Source organism: Heliangelus exortis, chromosome 2 (genome assembly GCF_036169615.1).
Source record: "Heliangelus exortis chromosome 2, bHelExo1.hap1, whole genome shotgun sequence".
In the NCBI taxonomy this organism is placed as follows: domain Eukaryota; kingdom Metazoa; phylum Chordata; class Aves; order Apodiformes; family Trochilidae; genus Heliangelus; species Heliangelus exortis.
Window position 1 is genome coordinate 128004984 of NC_092423.1, and position 23091 is coordinate 128028074.

Here is a 23091-nt window from a genome sequence, read left to right on the forward strand (position 1 = left end):
AAACAAACCCCTTAGGTGTGCTGGATCCTATAGGTGTAGGAATTGACAGACTTGATATTGAAGGTCCTTTCCAACCATGACGATTTTTTTTCCCCCGCAGAAAAGCCAGCGGCATTATCGCCCACTAATGTGAAATTTGGAATGAAACTGTGCTGTATTTCATATCGGTGAACCTTTCTTAGAGGAAAAAAGCAGCCCATCGGGACATGTTCCAGCGCACAGTGACACCAGCCTGGCACTGACAGTGTGAGGTGTTAGCGCCAACATGGGGGAGCTGACAGCTTCCCTCCCCTCTGAGAGATCCCCCAAACACCCCTGACGCTTCCCCCCCACACACTCTGGTGCCACCATCAGCATCTGAAAATCTTGGAAAGACAAGGTTAGCTGCTGATCATCCAGATAGATTTCGAAAATACTTGATGCGTTGATGCTAAAAATGGTCAGAGGAGGGAAGAGGCTCTGGGTGTTCCCTGCTGGGGTGTGTCCGGAGGATCCGCACCACCAGACCCCTCATAGCTTCTCCGAGCTGATCAGCAACTCTTTAAAACAAACCCTGATACTAACGCCCTTCCGTGTGCTGGAGAAGGTTTTGTTTGGAGAGCGGTAATAAAAAACGTCACCTCCCTTATTTACTTCTGGGAGAGCACGCTTCGAACCAGGGACATAAAACGTGGATCCGGGGTGGTGCACAAAGAATGGGGATGTGGGGTTTTTTGAAACCAAACCAAACCAAAAAACCTGGAGGTAACGCTCTTCTGTCCTAAGAATCCCGGTTCCACAAGGTGCCACTCGTGGGCTGAGAGGCTCGAGCCTCGCCTCGCTCGCCCCACGCAAGCCCGGTCCCCGGGGCCGAATCGGCTCCGAACCCTCCCGCCACGGAGGGGTCGGAGGTGCCGCCTCCCGGCTCCTCCCAAGATGGCGGCGGCCCCGCCCCGCGCGGGCGGTGTCCCGGAGCCCGTCCCCCGGCGCGGGGTGTATGACCGCGGCGGTGCGGGGAGAGGGCGGCGGGGCTGGCGGCAGCCGGGCGCTGGGGCGGCAGCCGGAGTGGAGCGCACTGGGTGAGCGGTGTGGGCTCAGCCGCATCTTCGGTGTCGGGGTTCGGCCGCCGGGGCCGGCCGGTCAGTCGGGGAGGGGGAAGGAAACTTTCCTTGCGGAGCCTTTCCCCACCACCGGAGCTCCGGCCGCTTTTCCGCGGCCATGTTGGGAGCCGGGGGCTGCCCGGTGGGGAAGGAGCTCCCGCGGCGGGAGGCGGCGCCGGGCTCCGCTGGCGGCCGCCGTGCGGGGCTGTCCCGCCGCGGGGCTTGGGCGCCGCGGTCCGTTCGCGGACGCGCTGCCGCTTTCCGCCAGGAGAGACCTGGCGGGACGGGAAGGACCTGGAAGGGGGGAGAAGGGAGAAGGGCGGCGAGCGCTGACTTATCCCAGGGCGCCGGAGGGAGTTGCGGTGCCTCGGAAACGAGTTTGACTTCGTGAGGGGAGGGAAAACACCAACGGTAGCGGCCCCGCCGCGTTACGTAAGTGCCTGAAAGTCTCCAACCCGTGAGGGGCGCCCGGGCCCGGGCAGCGGCGGCCGTTCGCTGTGAGGCGGCGGGGCGGGACGGGGCCCCGTAGGGCGCTCCCTTCCTCGGCGGGCCCCGCGGGGCAGCACTCCGCCGGGAAGCGCCTTGCGTTCTTAAAACTCCTCGTTCTCTGAGCGAGTCGCCTGAAAAGTCTTGATGCTGTGTTAAAAAAAAAAAAAAAAAAGAAAAAGAAAAAAGAAAAAAAGAAAGCAGCTGACCTGCGAGTGGTGCGGCTGCCGGCGTAAGGTGCAGTTTTATTCTGTGAAGTGCGCATATTTTGGTGAGTAACGTGACCGATCTGCTTAAGATATATATGGCACATAAGCTGTTGTTGTCTGAAGGCGGTTCAGGAAAAGACAGCCACATGTTTTTCCTTGCGCCTCATTTGAAATACTGTGTGCATAGACGCCGATATTTATACACAGTGAAACTGCTCATCGTGGCCAAGAAAGCGACGAGTGATTCTGCTGAGCAGCACATCTTGGCAGCAACTTTGTCCCTGCTAAGAGAAGCAGCTGTAGCTCAAGCATTGATGTGGAGTGCCAGTGCAGTAGAGTCTGACAGCCTGCTATATCCTGAATCTGGGATTGAGGTTTCCTGTGCCAGTCTTTTGATAGAATTGATCAGACTGCTTCCAGAAGCATCACCGAGTCCTTGCTCAGGCTGTCCGGTGTACTGAGTTGTTATTGTAAGAATTGGTCCCTGTTTGACAGCCACTGCATCGCAGGCTGGTATGTGCCTGGCAGTCAGACGGGGTCATTAGTTAGCTCAGGAGGCAGTGTTTTTGCAGTTAAACTCTATAATCAAAATACTGTTGACTAATCAAGTGACAAGAATCCTTATGCAAATAAATGCCCCATGTATAAACTCATTTTCTTAAATAACATTTTCCCTGTTGTATTAGGGCCGTGCTGCTTATTTTTAAAACTGCAGTTAAAGTGAAGGATTGTAAGCCTGAATCTCAGATTCTTGTTACTGAATGCAAATTCGCCGTGTGCCTCTTGGAGTGCCTGTGATTTTTGCTCTGCATAGAAACTGACTTAGAGGAAGTCCCTTAAATGCTAAATGAAAACTAGTGAGTAGAAATTTGGAGCTGGAGGAGCTTAATCAGTTTCCTCTGTTGTATCCTCCAGAAAGAGAGAGAGTAGTGTCTTTTCACCTAGAAGCAAGTTTTCACTAGATACAGTGATGAAACAATTCTTTAGCAAGAGCTGCGTTGTTTCCCTTAAATTACAGTCTGAGACTTAACTCCAGTGCAGCATACGTCCCTGGACTAACAAGATCTACCTGTAACATCCTGAAGACCTTTAGTTTACAAAAAATATCATCAGTAAAATGATTACATTCAAATGGTGTGGTGCCTCTTAGGATTCACAGTTGTGATTGGTGGATGAGGAAAGGTTTCATCTCTTCTGAGTCAGCACAGTAAAGAAGGATGGAACTGCAGTTTCAGGTGAGGCACAGTATTACTGAGTTTGGCAAATCCTGTTTGCCTCCTCAAGAGCCAAGTGAGTGTAGTAAAGCTAGGGTGCTGTGTGCAGGCAGGGTACAAACACTGGTTTTGTTACATTTGCAGCATTTTTGTGACTCATCTTCACCGAAAAGGACTAGAAGTGTTGGAGTGCAAGCTTAGGGTCAAAGCATGGCATGTAGATGAGGAAGAGTTGGAGTTTTTAATACTTGCAGATAAAATTTTGTGAGAAAGTGTCAGCTAGAATGTTAGAAGTGGTGATCAAACAAACAACATGCAAGTTGTGTCTCTTAAAGGCCTTTTATTAGAAGGTGATGTCAAACAAGGAAGCTCCAGCATTAGAGATGGAAAAGTTTCTTGGGTAGGTAAGAAAGTTTTTTAACTTGTTTTTACATTAAGAAATTAAGCCTTGTTCTGTATTGCTTCATGTTCTGAAAGTATGGTTGTGATTTATTCCTATCTGTCTTAATAGTTAAGCTTACTTTTCAATGTAATCTGTGATACTTTTTAAAATTGATACAGAACACTTATATATGCATATTTCACTACTTTCAAAGACTGATGAGCTTGAAGGAAGTGTGAAAATAGGCATTGTTCCAAAAGAGAATAAATAAGGTGTAAAAATACAATTCTGTCTCAAAAGCCTGTATTTGAAACTTTCTTCCTATGCAGGAAGTGCGAGTTGGCTGATGTGGAGTAACTTTTTTCTTTTTGTGACTTTAGTAGAGTTCTTGCTTTTACTCTTGAAGGGAGTGAAAAACTACTCTGTAGATAGGTGTGGTGGAACATGTTTACCATACTAAACATTATTTTAACATTGTCATAAGCTTATAAGAGCTGATGACATCTGTGTTAGCAAGTAGAGTCCTGCAAATTCTGAGCCTCATGCGTAGTTCTGTTGAAATGAATGAGTCTGCTTGCGTGAGAAGTGGCTTGACTGGGAGTTGTAGACAAATACTCTCCTTTTATGAAAATATTATTGTTTGTGTTACTGAAGCAGAAGAGTATTTAATCTTTTCTAGCTTGACGCTTTAGTACTACATAATAAAATGTACTCGTTTACTTTTAGTGTTACTGCTTTGGAAATGATGCTTTTTATTTTAACCCATTTTTTTATGATGAATAACTTCAGGATTTTAATAATTACTTTGGGTTTTGTTTTTAGTTTTTTTCTTGGCACTGTTATGTTTTAAAATAAAAGGGTGCTAAGCATATTGTATATGTAATATACCAGGATTTTGGTATTTTGTATCAGGGTAAAAGAAAACAGTTGACAGTTAAGAATTTCAAATGCAGGAATGTTCTGCTACATCTCCCCCTCGATGAATGTAATAAGATGACATGCATGCAGTTAGTTACAGTGCTGAGATGCAGTCTCTTGAGAAGTTGTACTGATTCAAACAGATACAGGGAGATTGTGAGATGCTGGTTTATCTGATCATTCCATTGTTAGCTTTAGCTTTCATTCACTACCTCTTGTACTTCAAACATTTCATTTAGCGGTAGCTGTTTTGCTTTTAGTATGCCTTGTGTAAAAGGAAAAGCTACAGCATGTAGCTTTTTGCATTACAGAGTGTACACATGATTTGTTAATGCAGATTAATATTAAAGAGTGTACTGTGCATGCTGCCATTCAGGTTGTCAGATAGCATCGGTCTTAGAACAGAGAGCTGTGCAGATCAACTTCAATGCAAACCTTTGTGTAGTTTTCAAAGTTTCCTTTAGATCATGTCATCTTTGCTGCAACAGTGAGAGCCTTAAGAGCAAAGGAAAATGGCTTGTTGGATGAGAATCATGCGGATCACGAGCCCCTCTGGTATGCTGGGTGCTGTTTATTGCACTTGGAGGACTGCATTGTGCTGAGTGCTCTAATGTCTGTGCTTCAGGTGATTTCTATATAACTTCAAAATGTATCTAAACACATTTGACAAGCAGCAAAAGGGAAAAAGAAGGCCAGTGACTGCATTTCCCAGGAAGGCCACCTACAGTAAGCTGCTGTGATTGTGGGTTCTTTCAGGAAATTACTCCTTTTTTTTTTTTCCCTTCTACTTCCAATTGCTCCTGACTTAGCTGTTAATATTGGGTAATGTAAAGCTTCTGAGACCGATTTTTCAGTCTACTTCTGTTCTGAAAGCTTTGTGTGACAGTGATATGTATTTTTCTTTCTTTTAATTTTTCTCTTACCTCCCCTTGACTTTCACCCCCAAAGCTGATCTAGGTTAGCATAATGGAGGTAGGTGAACTGCCCTTTCAAGTCACTGTTTTTGTCTGAAAAACTGGTTACATTGAAGACTGACAGATTCTATTTGTGGTAGCATTGTTAAAGCTTTCCTTTTGGCTATTGTTATAGCTGTCAGATGTGTGTTTTCTAGACCTTCACTGGCCACCCATATGTCAGCAGGTAACTGCATTTGGTATAAAAAAAGGGCTTATGTTCTGTGCTCAAGAAAGTACAATTCAAAACTTGGCTTATATGTTTTAGATATTGCTGGATAAATAAATTCTGAATATTGCTGGGGAGTGACATTGACATGCCCATGATTGCAGCACTACATTGTTGTCAAGCTTCCCGAAAATGACAACATGTGGTTTGATTCCAAGCTGTGTGTTTCAGCTGCCTGTGAGCCCCTGATCTCAGCTGGGCTGGTGGTTTGCAGCCTGATGACAGCCCTGCTGTGTGCATGGTTGCTGGGGCTTGAGCCATTTTTTGGTACCAATTTGAGCAACTTCTTTCAAGAGGTTTAAATGATAGGCAGAAAAATTCCCTGCAGCTAGCCATACTTGCCCTTAGTCGATTCTTGCTGGTGGGCTAGTGGCATAAATTGTTTGGCTTTTTTTTTTTTTTTTAAGTGTGTCTGAATATTCTGGTTTGACTGCTATAATATTAAAAATGTACTGCAGCAGTACTTTGTCTGACCCTGTTGGGCAGTGGCTGGTTGCCAGGCCTCCTGAAAGGATTTCTTCAGTATAATACAGTATTAAAGTTGCCCTCCACAGTGGAGATTTCTTAATTTACTTAGATCAAGAGCAGCAGAAAGTTTAGGTTTCCTCGCCAGGGAAGGAGATGGGGTGTTGTTACTTGGCTTGTGTCTTGTTAATTTTTGTGGAAATGCTTGGAATTACTGAGCTAGTAGAAGAAACCTCTGTATTACACAGCTTGATTTAAAGGACACACGCAAGTGAAAATAATACTGATACAATAAAGTGAAATAGTGATGATGTGGATAAAAGCAGAAGTCCTTTCGTGTTGCAGTTATTTGTGGGATGCTAATAGCTCTTGCCTAGCTTTGACTACTTGTTACCTTAACTTGGTCATACTATAATCAATGACATACAATCTATTCCTTGTTGGTAAAATTCAGTAACTTCTCTCACAATAGTAATTAAAGTAAACTGAAGAAAACAGAAGAACTTTTTTTTGCACTGACTGTTTAGAGTGCCTGTGCATGGTAAAAAGCCCAAAGCCAGTGAGGAGTCAGGTGTGCCATGGGTGTGTATCAATGAAGAAAGGGAAAAGAAAATTCTGTTATCTTGAGGGAGCTCATGTGAACATGTTCTGGTAGCTTTCAAGTGCTAAACCACCCAGGTGCTCTGACATTTAGGAGGGGCTATATTTAGTGTATGCTTGCATATAAGAGAGACATGTTGGAAATCACAATAATCTGTAACAGCAACAAACCCCACAACCAGTCTGGTTTTGGAGAACTACTAGCAGGGTGGATTTGGCAATACCTCTACTTATAGAACATCTGTATTTGGGTCTCTTTTTTTCTATGCTGTGTCCCCTCCCCAAAAGAATTTACATACGTGTGTCTGTTTCAAGATTTTAAAGGTATGTTGATGCTGTGGCTTCTCGTACTTGTGCTTGGTTGGCAAAACTTAAGGCAGGATCTTGCTCTGAAATTGGTCAGATCCTTTTTATTTTTCATGTCACTCACCCACCATGGTAGCATTTGTGTATGTCAGGTTCTTTGCTGGCTAGCCCAGATGGGTAACATGGTGCTGCAGCAGCTGACTGTCACCAGTGAAGCTGTTCCTTTGGAGGAACAAGAGGGGATGCAGGAATCCATGTACCAGATGGGAAGGGCACACCCGGCGCCTGTCCAGGCAGCCTGGAAGGGAGCGGTAAGGCCCTGCTGCCAAACTGGAAAATAACATTTGCTGGCAGAGACTCTTCAAACAGCTAAACAATTGGAGTAGGGAAACATTACATGGTAAACAGAAAAAATGTATTCCAGTGTTTGGTATTTCAGCCTGGCTAAGTGATCCTTTAGGCACTGGCCCAGCACATGGGGTTTGTGTCTTCTGGAGCTTCCTGAGCTGAAGAAGAATCACAGAATCAGCCAGGTTGGAAAGGACCTCTGAGATCATCAAATCCAACCCTTAATCCACTGCCTCTGTGGTTACCACAACATGGCACTGAGTGCCACATCCACTCTCTTCTTAAAAACCTCCAGGAATGGAGAATCCACCACCTCCCTGGGCAGCCCATTCCAATGCCTGATCACCCTCTCTGTAAAGAATTTCTTCCTAATATCCAACCTAAACCTCCCCTGGCAGAGCTTAAGTCCATGCCCTCTTGTCTTACTGAGAGCTGCCTGGGAGAAGAGATCAACCTCTCCCTGGCTACCCACTCCTTCCAGGGAGTTGTAGAGAGTGATGAGGTCTCCCCTGAGCCTCCTCTTCTCCAGACTGAACACCCCCAGCTCCCTCAGCCCTTCCTCACAGGACTTGTGCTGGATCCCTTCACAGCCTCCTTGCTCTTCTCTGGACCTGCTCCAGCACCTCAATCTCCTTCCTGAACTGAGGGGCTCAGAATCTAAGGCTCGGGTCCTCTGCCCTAGTGCCAAACTCCTCTGGCATATTTTTAAGGTGTTGGTCTGTTGTCTGCTGTTCTCCTGATGGATTTAGAGCTGCAAAGAACTTTTTTGGGCTTGAGATCTGTGGAAGCTGGTTTTGAAACAGTGTTCTAGTGTGTGTGCCTAGTGCTTTGATGAAGATGAAAGCTGCTGTTTGCTGGCACCAGAGTCTAAGCTAACCACTGCTAATGCTCCTAACTACATACAACAGGAAAATTAAAGGACTAGGTTATTTTCCCATGATTTGACCTGAACATTGACCATTTTTTCAGTTAATTCTTTGATGTTAATTTACAGGGCAAATGTGTGTTATGTATACCTTATAAATAATATAGCTATTATAAATAATATCTTATAGTTTATATGTACCAAAACCTCAGTGTTTTTACTTATACCCATTTCAGTATAGTGACAGCTGTGAGTATTTGGTATGCCATATCTGCCTGCATTTTTCTTTCCATACTTTCATGGATTAGTCTGTCCAATTGGAAACACTGTTCATGGTGGGTCAGGCCTGCCTGTTCACCTCTCTTTGCAAACCTCAAGGTTTTAGGGTTGTGTAGCTCTGTGCTGTGGGATTTTTATTTTTTTTTTTTGGTTTGTTTTAATTCCTTTCATTCTAGCCTTTGCCTGGTTTCCACATGCATCTGCTATCTACCTCCTCCTTTACATCTTCAAAGGCTTAACATGAAAGGCTAAGATTTTTCTCATCTAAATGGCAGTGGTTTGGCTGGCAGTACTGTGTTTTACAAGTGCTGTCCAGAGCCCTGTAAGCCTCTATCTGCTTGGGGAATTCTCAGCTTATCAGAGGACAGGTAAGGACACAGAGATGAAATGAGCGTAGGAAGTTGTTCCCTTTGTTACTCCAACCCTCAGCTACCACGTGGGGGATGGAAAACTCCATATTTCTTTGGAGAAAGAAAGCAGTGGCTTTGTCTCTGTTGTGCCAAGAAAAAAAAAAAACAGCAACAGCTACCATGTTTTATTAGAAATAGAAGCTTGACAGTGGTAGGAAGCAGCTGATTTAATTTTAAAAAAATAAAGTATCTCTTACAAGAATGCTGCTTCTTGACTTCTGCAGTGAGTTCTCCTTCTCCCCTTAGAGGCATTCAGGGACTTTTTCCAGTGAAGTTGGAGACAGAAGGGAAATAAAACCACTTCCAGTTGGTATTGGAGTGGATCAAGGCTCTCCTGGTTACGTATTCCTCTGTGGCAGAAACTCTTTAGTACAGTTTGGGTTTCCATCTTTTCTTTCCTGCTACTGCCAAGTGGGAGAAGGTAGAGAGAAGAGCTCTGGGACTTAGCAGTTGTGCATTTCTGAGTCTCTTTAATGGGTACCACGTGTTTCTTGCTTGGAGCAGGGGTGCTGGCGTTACAGCACGTGGCATTATGGTCAAGGTGGTTCCTCTTGCCCTTCATGTGGGGCAGGCTGCAAGCTGGCCAAACTTGTCTGGTGGGGCAGCCCGCTTCCGCGTGCCTTGATTTTCCACAAGCCTCCTCTGTGATTATTTAACATTGCAGCTCATTTGGGATGTGGGAGCTCGTCTTCCTGTTTACGAGCAGGTTAAATTTGTGTTCTCTTTCTGGCTGAGGTTTAATATGTTAAATAGCAAACCTTGTGAGAAACTCATGTGTAGACCTTGGGATGGTTTTGCCGGCAATACAGCAGCTCGGGCAGCGTGCTAAATGTTGAGCAGAGAAGCCTGGATAGTAAACCATCATTGCTCTGCTCTTGCTGTGCTAATACATATGCTGCTTGGCAAAAACATAGTATTTTGATAAAAATAGCTTTCTGTACCCAAACTACCTTCTGAGTGGCTTGGGGAATATAAGGTCATACATCAAGGAAGATCTACGCAGAAAATGATCATAGAATCATAGAATTGGCTGAGTTGGAAGGGACCTCAGAGATCAAGTCCAACCCTTGATCTCCATATCCAAAATGGCATTGGCCTTTCTAAACATTCCTAGCTCAGTTGGACAATGGCTATTGCAATTTTTTAAGAGTTATGCACTTGCCATGGAAGTTAGAAAACTTTTTTGTTGTTGTTCTTTATTTAGAATAATTTGTATTCTATGAGCAGTTCTTACACAACTAGCCAATTAAAATGAAAAAGCAATCCTTCCTTGTAAGTTGGAAATTAGAGTATACTAAAATTAATGTATTGAAACAATTACTAAACTGTAAGATGTTAGGCAGTTAAAATAGAGTTCTATGTTGTACCTTCAAGAAGAATTTTAGTAGGACTAGACTTGTGACAGTCATTTGGAGCATTTTAATAATAAATATGCAACAGATCTGGGCTCTTTTGGTAGTTACAGGTTTATGATGACCTCTGCCTAGGCAAATGCATGGATTTGCTATCATGATCCATTTGGATGTGACCAAATGCTGGATGGAAAAATAGTCATAAAGATTTCTAAAATACTGGCAAAGTATTCCTAGGTCGCACGGTGTGAAGTAAAGTAGCTGCTGTTGACATATTTTTCAGTGTGGTTTCTGCCAAGCCGTGGCTGATGCCAGAACATTAACCAACAGGTTGAGACAAATGAGAGGTTAAGAGTGATGATTTGTACTGGCTATACCAGCAAGGGGAGTGAGATGTCTCATCTGTGTTTCCCAACTCTGCAGCCATTGCTCCACAGGCTTGTGCAATGCAGGAAGCAGCATCTTTGCAGTGGGGAAGAAAGAACAAAAAATTACATTCCTGTAGAAAACATTACACTGGCTATCATATAAATTAGTCTTGGGGGAGGTTCACAGTATCACCTATTCCACTTCCCTGCAAGCATAGTATTGATTGATGCTCACACTATGTTTTCTCTCTAGTGTTTGAATGAAATGTCACAAGCATCTTTGCTCCCTCAGAGTAATACAAAGCGGCCTTGGTATTGCTGCCTTCCTTTTCTGGTGTTTTATCTTGCTGCTTTGATGTCATTAAATGCCAATAATTAATAAAGGTATGAAAAATGGTGCAAGGAGGCAATATTGTCTTAAGGAAAAGGTAATAGATTTTTGTCTGTGAATCAAGTCAAGGTTTCTGCCCTGCTACTTGTACCTTTGTCAGTGCTGCAGCTGTTAAGCAGTTCCACCAGAAGTGATTCTGGATGAAGGCTGTGTTGAAGTTCAGAGGGATCGTACTGCCTCTTGATCCTTTCTTGATGTCATCCCTACCTTGATACAGTCTCTTTAATCTCTTGGTTTTATGTCTTTGCAGTATTGTGGTGCAGCTTTTTGTCATTCTTGGTATTCTTATCTTTCAGATATCACCAGGGATATCCTCTGCATCCTCACCAGTAGGTTACAACAGCAATACCAAGACAGTTTATCAGATACAACAGTTTTGGGAATACTTTTGTGAAGAGAATATTCCAAAACTCCTTTTTTAGAAGGCTGTATTTCTCTTTAAGTGACAGCTGTTGTCATGTTTTAAATAGTATCCAGGACAGCAAGCTCCAGCACAGTGCAGGCATTGAGTTGTTACCATCGTGTCAGTTTTTAGCAATGATAGAGAGAGACCTTCAGAAAGCATTTGCCATACTTGTATCTCCTCTCAGCATAGGGAGGAGGTGAAATTTCTTCTGATTTCACTTAACTGTGTAGTCAAAATGGTCTTTTTACTGTTTCATAAAAAGCAACTGGTGAATAATGGAAATATCATTCATGTTAAAAACCCTGCAGTTCAGTGTTACAGATGTATTTAAGTAACAGAAAAATGTAGATTGAAATATTAATGAATTCACAAAATGGGTTAATGGATACTTAAAATTTCATTTTCCTCAATATTTTATTCTTCATACGAGTTCAATTTAATACTTCTTGCTGGTATATCTATCTTAGTGCAGTTCTTGTGATTACCTTTAGGTCCTTGTCAAATAGTGGTGACATATGCATGAATGCTTGGATTCTGATTACAGCTGATTGGATCTAAGCACATAGCTTAATTTTGCCAACACAAGATGTAAGTGAAACATTTAATACAAGTGATGGTATCAGCCTTCTCTGTAAGTATTGCAGGAATACGTGTAGGAGGTGGAACCAGTGAGACCAAAGTGAGATTTAAAATTCGTGCTTATTTCTCTTCCAGCCTGGATCAGAAACTTAGGAGTATCTGCTGTGCATGTGTTTAGTTCAGCAATTTTCCACACTAAAACTATTTACAAAGCATTAGACATTGATAAGATTCCTTAAACAAGTTGCACTTTAGAAATTTACACTGTGTTGTACTTGGCAGTGGTGCAAAAACTCAAGTGTTGCTTTTAAGATATCTAATACTAATAGAGATAAGAGCACTGTACTACTGTACTGAGATGCCTTCACAGCTGAAAGTTTGTCCACAAAAGGTAGTGATGTTACACTTTCGAACAGAGGTGTAAATCAGAGGGCTGAATAAGGGTTCTGGATAACTTTATTGGTTGTGTTTATTCATCTGTAAGTCAAAATAGTGTGTCTTCCATTCACAGAAAAAGTGGAAGAGGAAAGGTAAATCAGTCTGTTGTGATAATACAGTGTATTACTATTATTTGGAACCTATTAGTAAAAAATCCCAAAACATAACTGTGTACTAAATGACTGATTCTGCCTGATGAACTCATTTTAAGAATAGTGTGATGTTTTCCTCTGTTGATCCAGAAGATGAGTCATCTACAAACTGGCCATTTAATGAACACTGTGTATCTGGTCTGTGGATTGTTCTTATTTATCTTAAATTTACAATTTGTTGGTTTCTGTCTTGTGAAAGTTTTATCTACCTTTCATGTATATTTAACTTTGATTAAGTGTAATAAGACAAGATTCAATTCTGTTTGGAATCTGTATTTTTATTAGGAACCTTAGAGCTGTGGAATCAGACATAATAAAATCTTTAACTTCTATTAAGTGACTCTAAACAGGAACTTGAATGATGAAACAGATGTTGCCCTTAAGTTTGGATGTGGTGGAACATAGTTGCTGATGTTGTCTGTATATGGAAATGTAGGTGTGAGAACAAGGGTTCTCTATGACACTTGAATAATTATTTAGAAGTTTATTGAGTGTCAAGGTACAATGTAATTTCATTTAGATCTGCTGTTTCTATATTTTTCTTTATTCCTCTCCTTGAAGGAGCTTTGAAGACAAATAATGCTAAACATCATATGCTTATTAGTTAATGGTTGTTAGCAGGGGCTGTGTACTGGACAAGACTTGTTCTTGCTCAGGTCAGAAAGTAATGGGGTTGTGCTGGTTCTGCTGTATTGCTGAAGCTTGGGAATTCAGGTTGTGTCCCTTTCCTGCATATCTTGCATGACTGTCCTGCAGTGTGAAGGGATTGCTGGTTGTGATGGTAGTGACCTGGGGTGAGGAAATGGTTTTTGTGCTGAGCTGTATGTGGTTTGGATCATTACACCATTAATAGGCTTTTTACATCTCATTCCTTCCCTCCAGAACCCTTGTGTTATCTGTTGTGTGGTGATCATGCCAGCTGCTACAGTGCTGGTGTAGTAGCAGAGGACTTTTTTCTGGCAGTGTTGAATTAAATGTAGCTGTGTCAGTCAGGGTTACTCTTTTTTCAGTTGACTCATTATATCTGTTTTCAACCACAGCTATTCTGTGCAGCTTTGTCTGGCCTCTACCAAGACCAGAGCTAACATATAAAATAAACATTCTCCTATTTTAAGTGAGACCTATAGAAGCAATGAGTCCTGCGACATTGTCGGTTTGGTCACCACGATACAGTAGCAGAAAGAATTAAGTGGGAAGTGACTTTTCTGTGCCCAGCAACCCTAACAGAATTACTTTCCTGATGCAATAGTCTGGAATGTTAGGAACTGTCATAAATATGTACCTTCTTCAACATGAGTTGTGTTTTAAGTAAGTGGGTAACTTGTTATTAAAAGTTTTCAGTAACATACATCCTCGCTCACTTTGAAGATGACCATTCTCATCAGCAGGATGCAAATATAAAACAGGTGAAGTAGGGAAACATGAAGATCTCTATCTTAATAACAATTTTTTATTTCTGTATAAACCTGTTGTGAGAAAAAATAGAAGTAACAAGGTCAATGCCAGTTCTGCATATGGTAGAGGAATTGAGACTTTGTTATGAAATACTTTGTCACCTTTAAATAGCATATTATGCTATGGAAATGAAAGTCCAGCATCTGCATCATGAAGTGGGTTTACTGAGAGTGTGTGTGGGAAGAAGGACAAACAAAAGGTACTGTGGCATTTCAAGAGCTGAGATTTATTTGGAAAGGCTGTTAAACCTTGTGCAAGACACAACTTTCTGTAGTTAATATTTCTTGCAAGGTGAACTATTTATTTTTGTGATGTTTTAGTTAGCACTTAGTACTACACTGCAGTCTGGACACAGAAAATGAATTTGGTGTGATGGACTCAGGTTCCTTGCAGAAAAATGGAGTCCTTGCATGAGTACCTGGGGACCTTTGGGAGTTTGCAAAAAGTGTCAAACTGGAATCAGATGGGATGAAAGGCTGAACAGTAGGTTTGAGGTTTTTGTCTTCACAGAATCCATAAACCTAAACTATAAGATAGTCCCATTGTCCCCTTGAGTGAAGCCTGTCAATTTGAAGCCCCTGGTTCTGGTTTATTCCTCACCTGCTTTGGGGAAGATTTGGGGCATGTTTTCAGCAATTTGCATCACTTGGGAATTGCTTTGTTTGATCACATCTTCTGTTCCTGCATCCTGAGGACAATAATCCAGTATCTGTATAGTGGCCAGCAGTAGAAACTTCAGAAGATGGTTTTAACTGGCAGAGAGGTCAATATTACCACCCAGTTTCAGAGCTTGTTCTATTATCTTTTACAATATATCAGAATATGCTTTAAGAAAAGATTGTCACAATTTTAAAAGACCAGTGATTGATAAACTTGGGTAGCTTTTGGGCTATGACATCTTGACCTTAAAAGTTCCTTTGTGTGCCCAGACAATATTTTAATTTAGCATCTCCTTGGACTGTGTGCTTGTGAGAACAAGAGGTGCACCTCTTCTCCTAACTTAAGCTCTTGTGGCCTAAGGTTGGCTCCTCTTTTGTATTCCTGGTCAGTTTTTCCCATGGTTCATTATTATTTGTGATCATCATACTTTTCAGATAGTTTCTGCCTTTCCAAACTTCCTTCCTTTCTTAGAAGAGGCTAGTGAAGGTGAATGTGCGTTAGTGGGCAGAGGATTGCAGATGGATTTTTAATTTTTAGTTCTCTAAAAACTTGTAAAAAAAATGTCAGAGTGCTTATTTTGAACAGTGTGGGAAAATACAATTAATGCCCTGGAAAGGTGGAGTAATCAATTGGCAGTCTGTGGATTTTGGTTTTTCCCTTAATTGAGGGTGATAGGTGAGAATTTGAACACGATAGCCACAGTTTCCATATAGAAGAAATATGATTATCTTGTCTTTCCTGATAGTTCTTAACTTGCCCTACATGCTTGCTTAAGTCCAGTAAGTGATTATTTTCACAATAAGCTGAAAGTACAGTCTTCAGCACAAGTTCAGGACTCGTGTCTTGGTTTCAAGCCATGGTGATTATTAAACGAGCCTGGTTAGAGTAATTTTCTTAGATCATTCTAGAGAACAGTTAATTAAAACCTTTAGTATTTTTTCCCCGTTTTCTTCTCCCAGTGTGTGTATGACTTGTATTTTGAAAGCTTTCATGGTGACCTTGAACTGAGTTTGCTGTTTATTGGCAGGGAGTGCAGAGAGGGCTGAGCTGGAGTTGTGGAGCAGTGAGTGCTTCCTACAGGTTGCAGTAACTTCACACCCAAGAGCTTGCTTCACCAAAACTCATTGGTATGATTGTGGGGTCTTGGGGGGTGGTGTTTCCCCTTGTGGACTAACAAAAGCACTTAACTTGATGGAACTTGCAGATTATTTGTGTAAAAGTGTAAGTTCAGAAGTAGTGCATGTTGATACGTACCTGCAGAAAAGTGTGTCCTGCTCTGTCCCCTGGGTGCTCTGCTGACTGATTTCCTGCTCCGCATGGCAGGGAACGTGGGATTACTGAGTAACTTTAGCTGACCCTGTGACTGACTTCTGGCTTTCGAAGTCCAAAGCAGCTGTGGGTTCAGCTTTGGCACTTGCAAAAGCTATTTGTTGCTAGTGTGTTGTTAGGTGGGAATGGTTATTGGGCAGTTAATGGTAATTAACTCATTCCACACCCGGGGCTTATGCAGCTGGGAACCTGAATGTGATTTTTAAAATTATTTTATTTTATTTTAATATTCTTATTATTTAGCCTAGTACTACAGCAAATGCACATCAAAGAGTTCATAGTTAGTCTTGTGCACTCCTCCATTAGTACTTTCTTCTTGGTAGACAGCAAGAGAGTTGTTGAGACAAGCCAACAGGATTTGTGTGGGATGGCACCTCTGCATTAGACAAGGCTGTAGTAGAAGTGAAGGTGGTCACTTAACCAAAAAACTCACTCCCAAGTGTCAATATTGTACATCCTCACTGTGTGGTAATAGGTAAATGAAAGGTGTTTTTTTTTTTTTTTTTTTTTTTTTTAAATTGGCTAGATCTTAACATTGAATAAAACATGTAAAGGGTGAGTCTTGTGTGTTCCCATGTGTATACGTTGGTGCTTAGAGTTCTTGAAAGAAATAAGTAGGCTATTGAAAAGTATATTTTGGATATGCCTATCTAGTTGTAGCTATTAAAATATTCACTGGTGTAATTTTAGGCTTCTGCTGTTTGCTGGGAGGAAAAGAAAAAAAAATTCTGTTTACTGATCAGTTTTAGCCAATGTGCTTTCTATGTTGGGTACTCTCTGAGCACCTCCATTCCCATTCCTCCATTGTCTCCCTCCACTGCAACAATCCTGCCAACCCAAGCCTAAAAACACTGCAATTTGTTCTTGATCAGCCCTGATCTAGTTCACTGTGCAGCTTTTGTGATGGCTAAAGGGAGCAGGGAGGGGGCAGATGGCATAAATTGGTATAGCCACAGAAGGGAACAAAGCAGAACCATATCAGCTAAGTGTGGTGTAGTAGAAGGATTTGGGGATTTAGTACAGTGTTCACCTGTGGGCATCCCTTAAAGGGGACAACGAACAAAGTGTCAATAACCTTGACAAGAATAATGGTTCAGAAAAGTAGGGATGGTGAAGGAGATGGAAATAACAGGGTGTAGGGGTTTTTGTGTTTTGGTTTTCTTGTTTGTTTGTTTTAGTGTTTTTTTTTTTCCTTCCACTCAGACTTCTCTCTACATATGCAACAAGAATTTCAGTCCTCAGAAAGCTTAATAGAGAAGGTAGTGATGGTTATTCTGAAGAAAAAACGCAACAAACAAACTTTTTTTTTTTTTTTCAGCAAAGATGAATTAAGCTTACTGTTAAGAAACTACTTCCAAACTGATCAAATGGAGAGCCACTGGATAGGGTATTGGAGGAGGTCAACCCTTTTCAATTTTTCTTAAGGTTTGACTGATACCTGGTGGTAATAGTGTAAGTGAACTTGCTTGTGTGCTTTGATGCAGCACAACTAAATCTCTTGAACCCTTTTTGTGTCAGATAGCATTTTGTCTTCACCCTCTGCTGATCAAAGTAATTTCAGATTTGGTGGGAAAGTTCCACTAACCATAAAACTGATTAACACAATACTCACATCTTGTAACTGATGCTCTAAGACACATAAGGAAAATTTTAAAAAATTGCTGAGTAATATCTTTTAATAGTTCTTCTGTCTTCAGTGTCAGACTTCTGTACAAGCTGGTGTCATGTGCAGAGCTTAAAGGTCAGTTTAGATCTATCAGAGAAGCCCAGCTGTCAAACTCTTCTAGTGTGGAACTAATTAAACTCTGAAAGCAGTAGCTTATAAGTTACTTCTTAATCACACTTAACATCAGGCATGTGGATTTGTGTAATCACGGGTAACATACTTATTTAGATGTGGCTTCATGAGATGTTTCTCTGCCACCATATTTCTATCAAGTTTCATCTCTAGTTAGTAAGAAAATACCAGATTCATAGGAACAATATTGATTGGATCATGTTATGGCAGAGCAGGAGCCTGAGCAGCATCAAGTCTCAGCCTAGTTTCATCTCAGTTATAAGGTGATGCTTTACTGATGGCAAGAAACTGTGTGGACGTAGGTAACTTCCCGGACTGGGATAGAGTTGGGAAGGGCAGGTAGCATTTTCTACTCTGCTTTTCTTTAGGCCTGTTCAAAGCAGTGGTTGTACCAAAGGGTGTTGTGAGCATCAGCCCTGTGGTAGTTGGAAAGGAAGGCACAGGGAGAGCTGCCTTCTGCATACCAAGAAACAAGTCTATCCTTAGTACTTGCCTCTGCTGGCTGTCTCACTGCTCCATCACACATGTGGTTTATGAGGAGCCTGGCAAAAGCAAATGTGGATCAGACTGACAGGAGTTTCCTTTGCCTGATTTTTACCCAGGAAACTCTTGGGTAAAAGGCTAGAGTGGTTTGCTGAGGTACTAATCACTGTAGTAACTTGTTATTTTCAGTTCGCCCTTGGATGCCTTAGGAATCTTACCCTTGGGGTAGGGACGAAGGGTGGTTTTAATCTGTAATTAGTAAATTTTAGTTTATCAGCACTTCCTGAAGTACAAATCTTCTCTGCACAAGTTTCAGGTGGGTAGGTCACTTGCTCTTTCTCAGAAGTTGCAAACTGTGTGACTTGTCCTCTGTGCTGATCTGCTTGTGTACACTGCCTGATCATGGTGGATGCAGATGTGGTTCAAGCAGGCAGAGGGAGAGACTGAGGCTCCTGCAAAAAGAAGGCTTCAGCAAGCAGGTGATGGGCCACCAGCCATGATGGGCTCCCTGCTCCTGGCTACAGAGTGTGCCATGAAAGCACTGGTGAGCAGTGCAAGCTTTGGCCCCTACAAAATGTTTGTAGCAGGTAGATTCATGGTTTTGGCCCATGATTCAGGGCTTACTAACTGAATAAAAGAGCAATACTAAGCTTTGGGTATGGTGTTTTCCTATGTTAGTATCAATTATATAGTTTTATTTGCTGTGTTAACACTAACATGGGTCTCCAAGCTGTTCCATTAAGTTACTTTTTCTGTCAGTATTAGAATCTGGAATGATTAATGGTACTTTCTTTTGCCATCCAGGGAGTAGGTGCAGGAGGATATAAGGAGACACATGAGCATTAAACCAGGATGCAGTAACCTTACTAGAGGAGAAGCCTCCTAGTCTGTTGCCAGCACCTCTCGAGTGCAGTGCTGTAGGTGCTGTCTGTGTGATAAAGATAGCTGTCAGCTGGATGGAACATTTTTGCTTTAGAAAAAAAAAAAAGATTAATTGGTTGCTAAAAATTCTTAGGTGTTAATACTTACTTAAATCTAGCCCAAGTCAGTGCCTCTGAGCCAGCGGGTTCCATTAGACATTTTAAGGAGTAGTGGGGGAATTGCTTCGGGGACAGGGAAGATTCAACTGTTGTTGAATCAGTCCTGTTCTAACTACAATTTTTTTTTTTTTCTGATTTTAGGATACTTGTGAAAGATGGTGGATCGCTTGGCAAACAGTGAGGCAAATACTAGAAGAATAAGTATAGTGGAAAACTGCTTTGGAGCAGCTGGTCAACCTTTGACTATCCCTGGGCGTGTTCTGATCGGAGAGGGAGTACTAACGAAGCTGTGTAGGAAGAAACCCAAAGCAAGGCAGTTCTTCCTGTTCAATGACATTCTTGTTTATGGTAACATTGTCATCCAGAAGAAGAAATACAATAAACAGCACATCATCCCTCTGGAAAACGTCACTATTGATTCCATCCAGGATGAAGGAGACTTACGGAATGGGTGGCTTATCAAGACACCAACGAAGTCTTTTGCGGTTTACGCTGCCACTGCTACAGAGAAGTCCGAGTGGATGAACCACATAAATAAGTGTGTTTCTGATTTGCTTTCCAAAAGCGGGAAGACTCCTAGCAATGAGCACGCAGCTGTCTGGGTACCAGACTCGGAAGCCACTGTGTGCATGCGCTGTCAGAAAGCAAAGTTTACCCCCGTCAACCGTCGCCATCACTGCCGCAAGTGCGGCTTCGTGGTGTGCGGGCCCTGCTCTGAAAAGAGGTTTCTCCTCCCGAGCCAATCTTCCAAGCCTGTGCGAATTTGCGACTTCTGCTATGATCTTCTTTCTACTGGGGAGATGACTGCTTGCCAGTCTGCTAGATCAGACTCCTACAGCCAGTCACCTAAATCATCTTTAAATGATGTATCTGATGATGATGATGATGAAGACAGTAGTGATTAAGCACCAAGCGGTTTTTTTCCCATGTGTCGCAGTTTGTGTTTCGAACGATATGGAGCTGCTTTTGGGGAAGTCTGTAGTGAGGTTCCTCAGAAAAATTGTGTTCTAGCCATAAAAATATGCCTGAATATCTTCGATTGTGATGTGCCTCAGTCTATGAATTCTCTAGACAATAGTGTTTTTCACTCCTCTGCAGGGATAGACCCATTGCAAACGTTATCCGAGTATTTTCCAACTTCTTATACTTGAGTTGTGTCGAGGTTAGACTTCTGTTGAAGACTGGAGAATAAGATGTACTTTCTTAATTTAACAACCCATACTTCCTGATGTTTCATATTGCTAAGTTCTGTGTGGGTTTTTTCCAGATACGGGGAGGAATACTCTAAGCATGCATGGAACAATGATGTTTTGGTTAATCCTTTAGACTATCTTGTTTTTCTAATCATGGTATATTATAAGTTGAAATGTGACACAACTTACAAACTCAAGTGTCACAAAACTTGGAAATTGTCCTGTATTGCTCTTATTTATGACTTCCTATGCCAAGCAGTGCCTTTTACCAATTGTGCTGATTCAGGAAGAAAAAAACCCCTTTTCTATGTTGTCTGTATTTGCCTGATGCTGGTATCTGAGAGATTGTTGGTGCTATTGAAAAAAACTGCTGTGTTCAAAGTGGAGCTTTGACAAGGTCATAACTGTACCCCAGGGTGGGTGACAGAAATTCAGATCACATGTCCTCACCTGTGCAGGCAGACCCAAAGACTCCGCAGATTCCCACAGGCTTCAGCGGGGTTCTCTCTGGAGAAGTTGCATTGTGGGTCAGGATCTTGAGATGAGAAGCTTAGTTTTCTTTTGAGAGGCTTTCTAAGGTTTAAATTTTGGCAAATGCATACTGAAATTTTGGTTGGGTGATATAGCATTTGGATGTAATAACTTTTATGTTTTTGCAAATAATTCCCCAAAATGGCACTAAATTGTTTCTTAAAACATTGGTAAGAGGGTCGGGTTGGTTTTTTTTTATTTCTGCCCAGGAGTTTTATTGGCTTGTCTAAAAATAACTGCATATTTTGAACAAAAAGCCTGCAAGTTTCCTTAGAAAACTGGCTTTCCTTTTTACACAGCTAACCTCAGGATAAATGTGAGATGCAAGTTATTTCATTTTAAATGTGTACCCAGGACCAAGAAAGATGTATTTAAGAACTAGAATGAAATTGTTGGTGCAGAAAATGTCTCTACCATAGCATTCATTTTTTAATACGTCCTTGAATACTGAAATGGCATGTTCCCATGTAAATGTAAAAGTTAGACTTGCAAAGACATGTTTAAACCCCAAATACTATGTTTCTATATTTTTATAATGGTAGTGTAAATTTTGAAGCAGGAAAACATCTTTGAAATAGTTGTATGAACATAGTAGCAACTGACTTTATAAAAAAGTTAAACTTTTGTATCTCTAAGCAACAATTTCTGCACTGTTTGCCTTGGTTGGCAATAATTGGGTTATATATTTATTGAATAAACAATCAATGCTGCATATTGCACTAGTCTCCCATTCTGTACACTGTAAATGTCAGTCATAATGTTTTTACAATAATTAGCAAAGCACTTCAAAGCCATCTATGAGATTTCTGGTAGCTAAAGATGCACTTAGCATCTTTAGGGAGGCACTCTCCATTAAAAGTCTGCAAGACATTGCTTCAGGTGAAAATTGCATCAATATTTTTAGCTTGGGCAATTTCTAAAGGTAAGGGCTTTTTAAAAGCACTGAAGAGTATTTGATGTACTTTGAAATAAACATAAAAAGGGGAAAATGCTTTCTGATAGAGAGCATGAACCAGGAAGATGCTGTAAAATTGCCAGATAAGCAATAAGCAATTGAATATAATGAAAGTGTAGCTGAAATAAGTAGTTACATACACTTATTCCCTGAAAGATGGTGGGAATGGTGACCTGCAGCAGGGGAAAATAGACTGTTCTGAGAGGGCACTTTCAGTTAGTAGTGCTTCCTTTTTGTACCTCTCTTAAATATTTATATTTCAGGAATGGAGACTTGTCAGTTTCAGTTTTTCTACAGACTTAAAGTACAAACCTCCCTTGTACATATCTTCTAGTGACTAACAATAACTTTCTTCCTGCTGTAATTGTTTCCTCTTTTCTAAGCTGTTAAATATTAACTTGTCTTGTTGAAGAGTCTCTCCTTGTATTCTTTTCCCTGTGTTTCTGTATGTTGTGCTTACTTTTCAGCACTTTTTAGGGGGTGGGAAGAGGGCAAAGAGTTAGATCACATCCTATATTTTGCAGAATGTTCTTGTACCTTCTTCAAATATCTTTTTATCTGTGAATGAAACTTGCACTGTGCTGCACTGATCCTTGAAGCTGTAACCAAACCAATGCGTAAGTGTGGGATTTTTCATCTGAAACTGATGTATGTGGTCCAAGGTTTTTGAGAAAGTATTAAAAAAAAAAAAAGTGTTTTATGATAATACTCCTATCCCACAGTGGTATTTGTTTAAAACTTTACGAAATGGGCATAACATTGACTTTTCTTGTACTTACTCCTGAAAGGGCTCATTTCATACGTTGTAATCTTGTTCTGTCAAATTATTTTATTTACAAATATATGATGTAGCTTCAAGCCTATGTGTTTATTTTTTTTTTTTAACTGAGTGCCTTCAAGCATGTCAGAAAATAGAGTGGCTGGTTTTTATCTTGGTGGATATTTTAGCAGCAGTCTTACTCATTCTCAGGAGGGCTTAATGAACTGGGAGTTCATTAACTGAGAAATAAATGTAGTTACAGATTTAGAAGCCTCTTAGGCATTTGAGTAGGCATCACTGTCTAAAGTGAGGATGACCAAAGCTGTTGTGAAGTTTGGCTTTCATTGACCCCGTGTCTTTTGAGCTGCTGGCAGAGGCTGGAGGACACCCCATGTGTGGCAGGGTGCAGAGCAGCCCAGCCCCAGCTCTGCAGGTCTCTGCTCTGGGCCCAATCAGAC

General features: G+C 41.6%; 1 protein-coding gene across 6 annotated transcripts; it reads left to right on the forward strand.

Annotated features, from left to right (window-relative positions):
- The first annotated feature begins 901 nt into the window (after nucleotides 1-901).
- Nucleotides 902-22731, forward strand: PLEKHF2 (pleckstrin homology and FYVE domain containing 2). 6 transcript variants are annotated; one of them, XM_071737998.1, is made up of 3 exons: nucleotides 921-1058; nucleotides 15572-15671; nucleotides 19336-22731. In XM_071737998.1, exon 3 carries the CDS (start codon nucleotides 19350-19352, stop codon nucleotides 20097-20099), a length of 750 nt encoding a protein of 249 aa, XP_071594099.1. In that variant the 5' UTR covers nucleotides 921-1058; nucleotides 15572-15671; nucleotides 19336-19349; the 3' UTR covers nucleotides 20100-22731. The 6 variants fall into 6 exon arrangements, with proteins under 6 accessions (XP_071594097.1, XP_071594099.1, XP_071594098.1 ...); XM_071737999.1 differs by lacking the exon at nucleotides 921-1058 and adding an exon at nucleotides 1095-1118; XM_071737996.1 differs by lacking the exon at nucleotides 15572-15671 and having other exon boundaries at nucleotides 902-1058.
- The last annotated feature ends 360 nt before the right edge of the window (nucleotides 22732-23091 follow it).